Here is a 14,417-nt window from a genome sequence, read left to right as displayed (position 1 = left end):
CTTGCTCCTTAGCTGGGTCTCCATGGGGCAGTTCAGCTCGTCTCCACAGAGCTGCCACCAGTAATCCAAGGCCCATCCTGCCATTCCCCTGGGTCAGGGTGTCCTCTCAGCCATTCCCCAGCTCTGCATGCACTGGCCAGCAGACCAGTGGCTGAACGGAAGTGGGAGCATGGGTGGTAAATCAGCCCCGTATCCAGCAGAGCCAGCCACGGAGCAGCCTGGGAGCAATGGACAGATGTGCACAGAGACAAGCTCAAAAGGACTAACCAGCTTTTATTTACAACACTCCTCAAGTGACAGACAGAGCGAAAGAACAACATAGGTCATTGACTTAACAACAAAGGGAAGGTAACAGTGACCACAAATCCTGCCTGCACTGCTCTTAGCCCTGCAGTGGCTGGCTGCCAGTGCCTGCCACCATCTGTGCTGGGCAGAGCACTTGGCAGCTCCCCTCCCTGCGAGCGCCTAGGCAGGGGGCTGCTCCCGCAGCACTGCAGGGACAGGATGCTGGTCTCTGGGACCACAATGCTCCTGCAGTGCTGGTGACAGCTGCTTGACTGGTGGGGTTGTGCTTCACAGGGCAATACTGATGGCAGAACCACTCCGAGTGGGGCCATGCTGAGACCCCCCCGAGCCTTGTCAGGTACTAGGGTCCCAAGAGGGCCATCTCCCAAAGTGCTTTCCGAGCCCGGGGGTGAGGAGGGGGCATTCAGCCTAGCACTGCAGCAGCAGCCTACTGTAAACTGCCCTCGCTAAGGGATGTTTAGGAAGTGAGCTGGGCTCTACTAGGGGCTGTGTAACTACCTCCCTTCCAGGCCCACCTCACAGAACAGGCCTGGCCAGGAAGGGGGTTACTGCACAGAGGGCCCAGACAGATGGAGGGAGGGGGACTGGAAGGGCTGGGGAATCCCTCCAGTACTAACGTTGGGAGATGTCGCCCAGGCAAGGACGCAGATAGAAACAACTTCCCACAGCCAAGCCTCCCTCAGCAAGTGCTGCCCCGCCCCGCTCCGCCCCACCCCACCCATCCTGCCTGGAAGGAGCTGTCAGGGAACCTAGCAAGGAGCGGAGAATAATCCACGGCTCCAGCTGTAAATGCACCTTGGTCTCTGGGGCTCAGGGCCAAGGGTGCACCCCTTTTAGCTCCAGCAGGGCAAGGCCTGGCAGGAAGCTGCTCTGCCCACCAAGCCATGGGACCTGCCTCAGCCCAGTTATGGGGAAGAGAGCCAGTCAGCTCTTTAATATGGACAATATCTTAGAGTCCCACAATCCCAGAAGCTGTTAGCAACCAAGTGCTAGGGGCTCAGCTGCGAACTAACCTCACCCACTTGACAAGCAAGGGGAGGGGGAAGGGTCACATGCCCAGCAGCATGGCTGTGGGGAAGGCCTGCAAGCCCACTGGCACTGAGGCACACAGCAGGGACAACAATGCACGCTCCTCCTCCAGCCTCTGAGCATGCCCCACCTTCTCCTCTCAGCCTGTCTGCAGCAAGAGCTGCTCCTCGATACCTGGGGGAAGGGGCGAACAAGGCTTGACCTCCACTGGCCCAAATGCAGCCACTCAGCTCTGTCCTCCCTAGCACCAGAGCCCCAGGGACCACACCAACCACTCGGCAGCCAAAGAGCAGCCCAGGGCCAACTGAGGACAGAGCTGGGAGGAAGAGTAAGTTGATTTTGTGGGCCCAACACAGGTAGAGAAAGGCAGTCCGAGACGAGGCTACAGGGAAGGGGCAGGAATCCGGTACAACATGCTCTAGGCATCAGCAATGGAGTTCAAACTTGGGCAGCTTCAGAGCCAGCCCCAAAGCTGCCCAGCTCTTCCACGGGCAGAACACAGACCAGAGGAGGAAATCAACACAAAATCTTCAAATTAAATTTGCTTGAGGACCTCAGGACACCAGCCAATCAGAAGGCAGAACCTGCCTTAGGATTTCTTAGTATCCTGTGTGTTTCTCCTCTTCAGATCGCTTAAGTCAACAGGTTTAAATGCTGTGAGGAGGAAGGGAGGAGAACTCAGTATGGGGGCTGGGCTCAGCACTGCCAGCATCACCATACCCCCCTCAGGACTCAGTTCAGGGGCTGTGCTCAGCACTGCATCACCCCTGCACAAAATCAGTGTTGCCAGCACCCACCACCCCCAACACACACTCTTCAGGAGTCCAGGCTCAAGAGCCACAGATCTCCTCTGCCCCTCATCATGAAATGCCGTTTGTCCCACTGGCTTACAGACCCCCAATCTGGTCACCCCCATTCACCCTCTTGTAGCTGGATGGAGTGGCCAGAGCTGTACATTCAGTTAGGATGAGACACTGGTGTCCCGAGGGGGTTCCTCCCCTCTCAGCAGCCCGTGCTCTGCTCCACTTACTTCGGCACCATTGGCACTTGTTCCCCTGGATGGACCAAAGACCCCCTAGGCAAACTCACCCTTTAGGCTGGGGTTTGGTATCTTCTCCACATACTCTTCCACCAGGCCCCTCTCACTGCCCGACATCTGGTTGCGAAGGTCTCGCTCCACACACTGCCAGGCTGGGGAAGGAGCACAGCGAGAGAGGGAAGGGAGGGTGCTGTGCCTGCTATAGGACATTCCTAGGGCTCCCTCTGGCTGCTCCCACACTCTCATCCCAGCCCTCAAGAACCCCATTCCCCTACACACACCAGGGAACTTCACCGTTTCATAGAGTTTAAGGCCAGAAGAGACCATTAGATCATCTAGTCTGAGCTCCTGTATGTCACAGGCCATTAAATCAAATCCAGACAATGGTACTGGTCCATTACTCAATGGAAATGGCAGAATTGTCAATAATTCAGAAACAGAAGAATAATATTTCTGTTGTGTATTTGGGAAAAAGCCACATGATGCAGTCATATCATATGATGATGATGAAACACTTTCTGTTCCAACTGTGGACGTTAAACAAAAGCTACTAAAGTTGGACATTTTTAAATCAGCAGGTCCAGACAACTTGCATCCAAGAGTTTTAAAAGAGCTGTTTAAGGAACTTGCTGGACCATAATGTTGATTTTCAATAAATCATGGAATACTGGGGAAAATCCATTAGAAATTACCTCACTCATCGATATCACCCATTGACAACCACTTTGAGATCTGTCAGTGAGACAGTTTTTAATCCATTGAACGTGTATGTCCTGTTAGTTCTATATAATGCAAGTTTTTAATCAAAATTGTATGTGGTACCAAGTGAAATGTCTTGGAAAAATCTAAGTTTACTATATCAACACAGTTGCCTTTATCAACCACACCTCTAATCCTGTCAAAAGACAACAGGTCTGTTTGACAAAACTTGTCTTCACATTAATTATATTTTTAGCCTCTAATTCTTTGTTGACTGAGTCCTGAACTAAACATTCCATTATTTTACCCAGGATCAATGTCAGGCTCCCAGTCTAAATCTTGCTGGGTCATCCCTTTTATCCTTTTAAAATTTACATTTTTAGTCCTCCTGTCCTTTGGAATTTCCCAGTTTTCCAAGATTTGTTAAATATTAATATTAGTGGTTTAGCAAGATCCTCAGCAGTTCATTTAAGACTTCTGGGTGTAAGTTATCTGGGCATGCTGATATGAAAATGTTTAATTTTAGCAGATGCTGCCTCACACTCTCCTATCTTGTTACAGATAGTAAACTTTCTATTCCATCCACATCATACAAGTTGGACATATAAGAACGGCCATATTGGGTAAGACCAATGGTCCAGCTAGCCCAGCATCCTGTCTTCCAGCAGTGGTTGGTGCCAGATGCTTCAGAGGGAATGAACAGAAGGGGGGAATTTATCAAGTGATCCATCTCTGTCATCCAGTCCTAGCTTCTGGCAGTCAGAGGTTTAAGGACACCCAGAGCATGGTGTTGCACCCCTGACCATGTTGGCTAATAGCCATTGATGGATCTATCCTCCATGAACTTATCTAATTCTTTTTTGAACCCAGTTACACTCTTGGCCTTCACAACATCCCATGGCAATGAGTTCTCCAGGTTGACTGCAGTATAGAAATCACAGAACTGGAAGGGACCTCGAAAGGTCATCTAGTCTAGTCCCCTGCAATCAAGGCACTATGCACAATGTGAAGAAGAACTTCCTTATGTTTGTTTTAAACCTGCTGCCTATTAATTTAATCGAGAGACCCCTGGTTTTTGTATTATTTGGATGGGTAAATCATACTTCCTTAATCACTTTCTCCACACCATTCCTGATTTTAGAGATCTCTATCATATCCCCCTTTAGTCATCTCTTTTCTAAGATGAACTGCCAGGCTTTTTAATCTTTCATCATATGGAAGCTCTTCCATACCCCCTAATCATTTTTGTTGCCCTTTTCTTTTTCCAATTCTAATATATTATTTTGAGACGGGGACAACCAGAACCCAACACGGTATTCAGATGGGGGGGTACAATGGATTTATATAGTGGCGTTATGATATTTTCTGTTGTATTAGTTATCCCTTTGCTAATGGTTCCTAACCCTGTTAGCTTTTTTGGCTGCTGCTGAACATTGAGCAGATGCTTTCAGAACTATCCACAATGACAGCTAATTCAGACCCCATCATTTTGAATGTGTAGTTGGGATTATGTGTTCCAATGTGCATTACTTTTCATTTATCAACACTGAAGTTCATCTGCCATTTTGTTGCCCAGTCGCCCAGTTTTGTGAGATCCTTTTGTAACTCTTCACAGTCAGTTTTGGATTTAACTAGCTTGAGTAATTTTGTATTGTCTGCAAACTTTGCCACCTCAGTGTTTACCCCTTTTTCCAGATCATTTATGAATCTGTTGAACAGCACTTGTCCCAATACAGACCCCTAGGGGCACTGCTATTTACCTCTCTCCACTCTGAAAACTGACAATTTATTCCTACTCTTTGTTTTGCATCTTTTAACCAGTTACTAATCCACGAGAGGACCTTCCCTCTTATTCTATAACTGCTTCGTTTGCTTAAGAGCCTTTGGTGAGGGACTTTCTCAAAGGCTTTCTGAAAGTTCAAGTATATCCACTGGATAACCCTTGTCCACATGTTTGTTGACACCCTCAAAGACTCAATAGACTGGTGAGGCATGATGTCCCTTTACAAAAGCTGCATCGATTCTTTCACAACAAACTGTGTTAACCTATGTGTCTGATAATTCTGTTTTTTATTATAGTTTCAAGCAATTTGCCTGGTACTGAAATTAGGCTTACTGGCCTGTAATTGCCAGGATTGCCTCTAAAGCCTTTTTTTTAAAATGGCATTATATTAGCTATCTTCCAGTCATCTGGTACAGAAGCTGATTTAAATGATAGGTTATATACCACAGTTAGTAGTTCTGCAATTTCACATTGGAGTTCCTTCTGAACTCTTGGGTGATACCATCTAGTCCTGGTGATTTATTACTATTTAGTTTATCAATTTGTTCCAAAACTTCCTCTAATGACAACTCAATCTGGGACAGTTCCTCAGATTTCAGAGTAGCAACCGTGTTAGTCTGTATTCACAAAAAGAAAAGGAGGACTTGTGGCACCTTAGAGACTAACAAATTCATTAGAGCATAAGCTTTCGTGAGCTACAGCTCACTTCATCGGATGCATTTGGTGGAAAAAACAGAGGAGAGATTTATATACACACACACACAGAGAACATGAAACAATGGGTTTATCATACACACTGTAAGGAGAGTGATCACTTAAGATAAGCCATCACCAGCAGCAGGGGCGGGAAAGGAGGAAAACCTTTCATGGTGACAAGCAAGGTAGGCTAATTCCAGCAGTTAACAAGAATATCAGAGAAACAGTGGGGGGTGGGGTGGGAGGGAGAAATAACATGGGGAAATAGTTTTACTTTGTGTAATAACTCATCCACTCCCAGTCTCTATTCAAGCCTAAGTTAATTGTATCCAGTTTGCAAATTAATTCCAATTCAGCAGTCTCTCGTTGGAGTCTGTTTTTGAAGCTTTTTTGTTGAAGGATAGCCACTCTTAGGTCTGTAATCGAGTGACCAGAGAGATTGAAGTGTTCTCCAACTGGTTTTTGAATGTTATAATTCTTGACATCTGATATGTGTCCATTCATTCTTTTACGAAGAGACTGTCCAGTTTGACCAATGTACATGGCAGAGGGGCATTGCTGGCACATGATGGCATATATCACATTGGTGGATGTGCAGGTGAACGAGCCTCTGATAGTGTGGCTGATGTGATTAGGCCCTATGATGGTGTCCCCTGAATAGATATGTGGACAGAGTTGGCAACGGGCTTTGTTGCAAGGATAGGTTCCTGGGTTAGTGGTTCTGTTGTGTGGTGTGTGGTTGCTGTTGAGTATTTGCTTCAGATTCAGATTTCCCCATGTTATTTCTCCCCGCCCCCCACTGTTCCTCAGATATTCTTGTTAACTGCTGGAAATAGCCTACCTTGCTTGTCACCATGAAAGGTTTTCCTCCTTTCCCGCCCCTGCTGCTGGTGATGGCTTATCTTAAGTGATCACTCTCCTTACAGTGTGTATGATAAACCCATTGTTTCATGTTCTCTGTGCACGTATATCAATCTCCCCTGTTTTTTCCACCAAATGCATCCGATGAAGTGAGCTGTAGCTCACGAAAGCTTATGCTCTAATAAATTTGTTAGTCTCTAAGGTGCCACAAGTACTCCTTTTCTTTTTCCTCAGATTTGTCACCTAAAAAGAACAGTTCAGATGTGGCAATCTCCCTCATACCCTCTGTGGTGAAGACCGATGCAAAGAATTAATTTATCTTTTCCGTAATGGCCTTTTCTTCCTCATGTATTCCGTTAGCACCTCAATCATCCAGTTGCCCCACTTATTGTTTGGCAGGCTTCCTGCTTCTGATGTATTTTAAAAAAATGTTGTTTTTGCTAATTGGTCTTCAATTTTTTTCTGCCCAATTATACTTTTACACTTGATCTGACAGAGTTTATCCCCCTTTCTATATTCCTCACTATGATAGGACTTCCAATTTTTAAAAGGATGCCTTTTTGTCTCTAACCACCTCTTATACTCTGTAGTTTAGCCATGGTGGATTTGTTTGGTCCTCTTACTGGTTTATTTTTTTTAATTTGGGGGTATACATTTTGTTTAAGTCTCTATTATGGTGTTTTTAACTACTCTCCCTATAATTTGCAGGCACTTCACCCTTTTGACTGTTCTTTTTGACTTCCATTTAACTATCTTACTCATTTTTGTGGAGTTCCTCTTTTTGAAGTTAAATGTGGTGGATTTCTTTATTTTCCCCCTTACAAGGACATTAAATGTAAATTACATTATGGTCACCATTACCAAGCAGTTCAGCTATATTCACCTATTGAACCAGATCCTGTGCACCATTTAGGACTAAATCAAGAATTGCTTCTCCCTTTTTGGGTTCCAGGACTAGCTGCTCCAAGAATCAGCTATTAATGGTGTTTAGAAATTTTATCTCTGCATCCTGTCCTGTGGTGACATGTGGGCATAGTTGAAACAATATGGGCATAGTTGAAATCCCCCATAATTATTGGGTTTTCTGTTTTTGTAGCCTTTCTAATCTCCTATAACATTTCACAATCTCGGTCACCATCCTGGTCAGGTGGTTGGTAGTATATTCCTACAGCTATAAACTTATTATTGAAGCATGGAATTTCTACCCATAGAGATTCTATAGTACAGTTTGATTGATTTTAAGATTTTTACTATATTTGACTACACTATACATCCTCCTGCTTCATTCCAAATACTGTACAGAGATATCTATTGAACATTTCTGCATCTCTATTTACAATTTTATCATCCGTCATGGGGTATTTCTAGTTCTGACTATGTTTTAAAAATGCCTTATCTTTAACTCTATTGCCCACTGATATTTCATTGATTCCTTTGACTTCTCTTACCAATCACCCACATTTTTTAACTTTTAACTTATATAAATTGCTATTTACTTCCATTTTTTATATATAAATTTTGTTTTATTGCCTCTTCCACAACTCCTTTTAACCAGACTGGCTTCTTGGCCAGCATAACTTTTTACATGTCTGTGGAATCATGGCTTTTTGGATTCCAATAGGATATCCTTGAACAAGTCCCAGTTTCCACTGACACTTCATACTTTAAATTTAATGTTTCCAGACAGTTATGGCAACAATTGCTTTTAGCTTTGGAAAATGAACCCTTTTAAAAGTTCTAAATACAGCGGACCCTCGCTAAAGCGCGTGTCACTATAGGGCGGATTCGCATATAGTGCGGTCATGGTGATGCATCCCAAATTTAAATATTTAAATCGGGATCCATGGTAACATGGTACCCGCGTTAACACGGTACCGCACATGGATCCTGAACCCCGCGTTTTAGTGAGGGTCTGGTGTATACATATTAGTATTTGGTTGCACAACGTAAATGTAACGAGATCATGATCACTGGTACTCTAGGCTACTGGTAATTTTTAGGTCACCAAGTAACAATTCTTTGTCCATCAGAATGAGGTCCAACCCCACCTTCCCAGTCCCCATTTCCTTATCACCCTGCTCCACAGTTCAGTGCGTCTCCCTCCAACTTCACAGTGGGATCACATACATGAAAGTGCCTTCGCTGTGGACTTGGTAAAGAGGAAAGACTGCACTAGGAGGATGGGGAGGGCAGATACCTGCAAGAGCACGGGGGACCTGGCATGTGTCTGGCCTGGGTACCGAGTACCCCATGAACAGTCATCCAGGCTCCTGCTTTAAATGGCACATATGCACTTGCAGGCTGGAACCTCCCCCCAGCCAGACTGCACCCCACTCCAGAGGCCACTTGCCAGCAGCTCCCTATGGGTGGCAGCTCACAGACAGACACAGCACAGTTACATTCAAAGGATTTCTTTGCAAACTTCAAGGATCGAAGCTTCATTTTACTTTTTAACTGAAGGACTAAATTCTCCAGAAATGGCCAGGGCCAAAGGCACTCCAGAAACAAGCACCATGCATGTGAAAATCCTATTCTACCAGGCCTTGCCTTCCCTCCATAGCGCTACGTGGCCCCAGGGGACTCAGCAACACAGACTGCCTGTTTCCTGGGCATTCATTCAGCAGTGGCTTCATTCAGTCAGAGGGCATTGCTGTTGGGCAATGGGATGTTGTTGGAAAGACCATCCCAGACACTGGCAGGGGATGAGAAGCCCTTAGAAGAGTCTCCTAAGGGTTGTTCCAGCCTCAGCCAGGCTATGGAAGGGGCTTCCACACACACTGGGTCCTCTTAACTTGGTCAGTTTGAAATCAGTTTGATTCCTCTCTCCTTGTCTGACAGGGGTTTCCTCATCATAGCAGGCTCAGGAGACATAAATGATCTGGAGGATGGTGTGGATTGCACTCTCAGCAAATTTGCGGATGATACTAAACTGGGAGGAGTGGTAGATACGCTGGAGGGGAGGGATAGGATACAGAAGGACCTAGACAAATTGGAGGATTGGGCCAAAAGAAATCTAATGAGGTTCAATAAGGATAAATGCAGGGTCCTGCACTTAGGATGGAAGAATCCAATGCACCGCTACAGACTAGGGACCGAATGGCTCGGCAGCAGTTCTGCGGAAAAGGACCTGGGGTGACAGTGGACGAGAAGCTGGATATGAGTCAGCAGTGTGCCCTTGTTGCCAAGAAGGCCAATGGCATTTTGGGTTGTATAAGTAGGGGCATAGCGAGCAGATCGAGGGACGTGATCGTTCCCCTCTATTCGACACTGGTGAGGCCTCATCTGGAGTACTGTGTCCAGTTTTGGGCCCCACACTACAGGAAGGATGTGGATAAATTGGAAAGAGTACAACGAAGGGCAACGAAAATGATTAGGGGTCTAGAGCACATGACTTATGAGGAGAGGCTGAGGGAGCTGGGATTGTTTAGTCTGCAGAAGAGAAGAATGAGGGGGGATTTGATAGCTGCTTTCAACTACCTGAAAGGGGGTTTCAAAGAGGATGGCTCTAGACTGTTCTCAATGGTAGCAGATGACAGAACGAGGAGTAATGGTCTCAAGTTGCAATGGGGGAGGTTTAGATTGGATATTAGGAAAAACTTTTTCACTAAGAGGGTGGTGAAACACTGGAATGCGTTACCTAGGGAGGTGGTAGAATCTCCTTCCTTAGAGGTTTTTAAGGTCAGGCTTGACAAAGCCCTGGCTGGGATGATTTAACTGGGACTTGGTCCTGCTTTGAGCAGGGGGTTGGACTAGATGACCTTCTGGGGTCCCTTCCAACCCTGATATTCTATGATTCTATGATTCTATGACATGAGACAGCCCAACAGCTGCTGAGACAGGGACTGTCCCACAAGGGAGTTTTATCTGGGCCTGGTTTGATTTGCTTCATGTGCACGGTAAGGCCTCACTCTTCTGGCTGAGAGACTGAGACATCTGTTTAGAGCCTGTGAATGAGCAAAGCCACATCTGCCACATAGCAGAGGCCATCACCCAGTGCCTGCTCTGGGCTCATTCCAGTGTCGTGGTTCTGTCATAGCAATTGGTGGGTAACAGAATTGCACAGTAACGTAGACTTTCATTGCAAGGCATATTAAGTAGTCGCATCCCTCTCCTCACCACCACTCCATAGGGAATGGAAACTAATGGGCCCTGGGCTATCAACACAGAGAGAACAGCTCAGGAGCAAACGATGTGATGAGTAAAGCTCCACACTTCCTCAGCTCGGGGAGGAAGCAGCGGCCACACCGTTTTCTGACTGCTTCTTGCCTGCTGCTCTGATGAGGCACCATGGCAGGAAGCCCCTTGTGGAATTCCAAGGCTGAAAAGCAAGTGGCACCAGAGAGAAAGGGAGCCTGGGGAGAAAACATGGATTGGGGGAGTTGCAGATCCTGGATCACTCACCCACCTTCGTAAATAAAGCGCACATTCTCCTCGTGAGCAGGGGTGAAAATCTCACTGCTGTTGCTTGGGGAGCGAGGGCTGCTGTTCCTCTTGCCATTGTAAACAACCCTGGAGACAGGGGAGCTGAAACCAAAGCACAAATCCTGATGAGAGCCCATGGGCAGATGGGAAGAAGTGCAAAGCTCTGGAATGAACCTCAGAGAGGGAGTGCAGGAAATCCTGCAGCATAGGCCCTGGCGCAAGCAGCCATGCAAGCTCGCACCTCCCCAACCCTGAAACCAGCAGCATGGCTCTGAGCTCAGGAAAAGTAAAGCCATTACTGTTCACGCCCTGCCTAGCCCCATGGCATTCCCCCCAAAGGGACTCCATGCCCCTGCCCTCATCCACAGGCTCTCTGCTATATGTGAAAGTGTCTCACCTGGTCATGGCTGCCTCCTTACTCAGACCTCTCTAGTCCTGCCTTTGCCAGCGCAGACCTTGGCAGATAGGAGATGGATGCTGAAACAAAGTGAAACGGAGCTAAGTGTGTGTGGGAGCCACAGTGTCTCCAGACTGCCAGCACCTTCTCTCTGCAGTCACCCCCAGCTGGGGCTTAATATGCTCACATACTGTAGCTAAGAGCATTGCATCAAAGCCTAGAGACTCACAAAGAGACTCAGGGAGCCAGCTCCTTAGCTTAGGTCTGGGTGGCTGCATTCTGACCTCAGCTGCTGCAATGCTCCTCAAGAAGTGAATGAGAAGGATTTCAGATGTGGGTCTTACTACTTTAACCCCATTGTTGGCAATTCCAAGGGGCTCAATGCCATCAGTGATCAGGGCAATGCCAGTACAGATGAAGCTGTACAACTTCCCCAGTGTGGGCATAGTTATACTATATACATAGTATAAAATTGCTTATAACCAGGATAGCTATTCCCACACAGCAAAGGGAACACGCTATAGCCGGACAAGGCATCTGCCCCAGTGTAACTGCATCCACACTATGGCTTATACTGGTATAACTATATTGGTAAAAAACTCAGCCCTTGACTGACAGTTCTCCAGGCACAGATACTGTGCATGCAGCAGGCCTTCAGGTGCAAAATGGCAGCAAACTTGGTGTCACCCTGAAAGAGGGGAGACACATCCAGGGTGATGCTGAAGTCTGCCAAGGAGAACAAACAAAGGAAATGTTAGACTGAAGAGCTGGATCAGCTTCCTGGATCCAAGACCCTGCAGGCTGCTGGGGGGATGGCCATGCTTGGGACATTTAAAACCATCCTGGCCAATGCACTAGGAAATGGGGGGAAGCAGCAGAACAAAACCTTTGGATGCAGTGGGACTGTGGGAAGGGGTGGGGATTCCTGCAGAGCTGCACACAGAGGCACCCGTAAGCCAGGTCTGGCTGGCATTACTCCTAGCACGCACATCCCCAACCCGGGCTCTCCCCAGGGTATTTTTGAAGATAGGCTCTATGATTAGAAGGCAGAGGGGCTGAGAGCAGTAACACCTCTGGGGGGTACCAGTGCTGCTGTTGTCCTTGTTCGTTCTGTGCCCTCCTCAGCTGTAGCCAAGGAGCTGTAGGCAGGTGGGGGTGCGGCGGCAGGGGAGGTGCCTGCTATTTTAGGATTAAAGGGGATTTCTTCCTGCTGGATGTAGGCAGATATGCACAGATGTGTCAGACTCATTGCCATGGAAACATCCAGGGCACACAGCAGCCTGTTGCAGGGAGAGTGGGGACACATGGCTCTATGAAGGGGCACTCCTAACCCCATGAGGGCCCTGCATTTGTGCCCCCCCCTTCCCCAGGATCCAGGCAAGAGTGCTCAGCACAGGCCAATTGCCGAGAGGCTGTCACTACCGGGACTCAGGGTGGCTGGCATGGGGGGGAGGGTTATCATAGGGGGGCTGTCAGTGCTAGGAGCCCAGGGGGGCTAGCACAGGGGGTCTGGGGGCTGTCACTGCCACAGGCCTGGAAAGGGCAGTGCGTGGGGACATTATCATTGCGGACTGTTGCTGCCAGGGCCCCAGGGGCCGGCACAGGGAGCAATCAGTCACTGCCTGGGGCCCCAGGGGGCTGGTACATGGGGTGTATCTTGGGGGGCTGTCACTGCTAGGGCATGGGAGGCTGACCTGGGGGGGGCAGTTATCATGGGGGGGCATCACTGCTGAGGGGAGCTAGCACGGGAGGCGCTGTTAGTGCCAGGACCCAAGGGGGTATCTGTAGGGGTGTCAGTACATGGCCTGAGGGTATCAGGTGTGTGTGTGTGTGTGTCAATGCATGGCCTGGGGGTATCGGGGGGTCAGTGCATGGCCCGGGGGGGTCAGGGGATCAGAGCCAAGAGGCGGGGGGTCACTGCATGGCCCGGGGGTATCAGGGGGTCAGAGACAGGAGGCGGCGGGGTGTCAGTACATGGCCTGGGGATATCGGGGGTCAGAGACAGGAGGCAGAGGGATCAGTGCATGACCTGGGGGTATCAGGGGGGCGGTGTCAGGAAGCATGGGGGGGTCACTGCATGGCCAAGAGGTATCAGGGGGTCAGAGACAGGAGGTGGAGGTGGATCAGTGCATGGCCCGGGGCTATCGGGCAGGGGTATTGGGGGGGTCAGAGACAGGAGGGGCGGGGGGGGGTCAGTACATGACTCAAGGGAGTCGGGGGCTCAGAGCCAAGAGGCGGGGGGGTCACTGCATGGCCCAGGAGAATCGGGGGGTCAGAGACAGGAGGCGGGGGGGATCAGTGCATGGCCGGGGGGGGGGGGACAGCAGGTCAGAGACAGGAAGTGCAGGGAGGTCAGTCCATGGCGGGGGGGGGGGGTCAGAGACAGGAAGTGCGGGGGGGTCAGTACATGGCCCGGGGGAATAAGGGCTCAGGGACAGGAGACGGGGGGAGGGGCAGTGCATGGCCGGGGGAATGGGGGTTAGAGACAGGGGGTCAGTCCATGGCCTGGGGGAGTCGGGAGTCAGAGACAGGGGCGGGGGGGGGAATCAGTGCATAGCCCAGGGAGATCGGGGGGGTCAGAGACAGGAGGTGGGGGGGTCAGGTCATGGCCCAGAGGGGGCAGGGGGCAGAGACAGTAATTGTGGGGGTCAGTGCGCGGCCCGGGGGGGCCGGGGGCGGTGCCGGGGGGCGGGGCGGGGCGGGGCTGTCGCTGCTTCTCCGCGGGTCCCGGCCGGGGGTGGGGGCCCGGGGGTCACTCAGCGGCGCCAGGCCTCGGCGGCCCGTTCCCATGGAGACGCGGAGCTTGGAGGCCCCTGGACGGGGGGGTCCCGGCGCCGCGCGGCTCCGCTCACCTGAGCCCGGGCCGCTCCCGGCTCCTCTCGCCGCTGCCAGGCCGGGACGGAAGTGAGCGCATAGCCCGGCCCGCGCAGGCGCCGCGCGGCGGGGGGGAGGGGCAGCCCCCCCGCGCCGGGCCCTGAGCCCCCCCGACAGCCCCCCCGCGCCGGGCCCAGAGCCCCCCGACAGCCCCCCAGCGCCAACCTCTCCCCTGGGTCCAGAGCCTCCCCGACAGCCCCCTAGTGCCGGACCCAGAGTCCCCCCAACAGCCCCCCAGCGCCGACCACTCCCCTGGGTCCAGAGCCCCCCCCCCGACAGCCCCCCAGCACTGACCTCTCCCCCGGGTCCAG

At 50.0% G+C, this 14,417-nt stretch overlaps 1 protein-coding gene across 4 annotated transcripts; it reads right to left on the bottom strand.

Moving 5' to 3' along the window:
- Positions 1-253: 253 nt before the first annotated feature.
- On the bottom strand, positions 254-14,174 carry MCRIP1 (MAPK regulated corepressor interacting protein 1). 4 transcript variants are annotated; one of them, XM_038372270.2, is made up of 6 exons: positions 14,085-14,132; positions 11,849-11,958; positions 11,233-11,312; positions 10,819-10,937; positions 2,425-2,526; positions 254-1,989 (listed from the first exon to the last, which is right to left on the bottom strand). In XM_038372270.2, the coding sequence occupies exons 3-6, from the start codon at positions 11,238-11,240 to the stop codon at positions 1,925-1,927; spliced, it is 294 nt and encodes a 97-aa protein (XP_038228198.1). In that variant the 5' UTR covers positions 11,241-11,312; positions 11,849-11,958; positions 14,085-14,132; the 3' UTR covers positions 254-1,924. The 4 variants fall into 4 exon arrangements, with proteins under 4 accessions (XP_038228198.1, XP_043352465.1, XP_038228197.1 ...); XM_043496530.1 differs by having other exon boundaries at positions 11,849-11,920; positions 14,085-14,127; XM_038372269.2 differs by lacking the exon at positions 11,849-11,958 and having other exon boundaries at positions 14,085-14,174.
- Positions 14,175-14,417: the final 243 nt, after the last annotated feature.

Source organism: Dermochelys coriacea, chromosome 14 (genome assembly GCF_009764565.3).
Source record: "Dermochelys coriacea isolate rDerCor1 chromosome 14, rDerCor1.pri.v4, whole genome shotgun sequence".
Classification (NCBI taxonomy): Eukaryota; Metazoa; Chordata; order Testudines; family Dermochelyidae; genus Dermochelys; species Dermochelys coriacea.
The sequence above is the reverse complement of the archived record's forward strand: the minus strand, read 5'-3'. Positions and strand labels throughout refer to the sequence as shown.

Coding starts and splice junctions, on each gene's coding strand:
- MCRIP1 (XM_038372269.2), bottom strand. Junction 2,527..10,818: donor TGTGCGCTTTATTTACGAAG/GTGGGTGAGTGA, acceptor CTCCTTCCCCAG/CCTGGCAGTGTGTGGAGCGA. Junction 1,990..2,424: donor ACCAAACCCCAGCCTAAAGG/GTGAGTTTGCCT, acceptor TCCTCCTCACAG/CATTTAAACCTGTTGACTTA.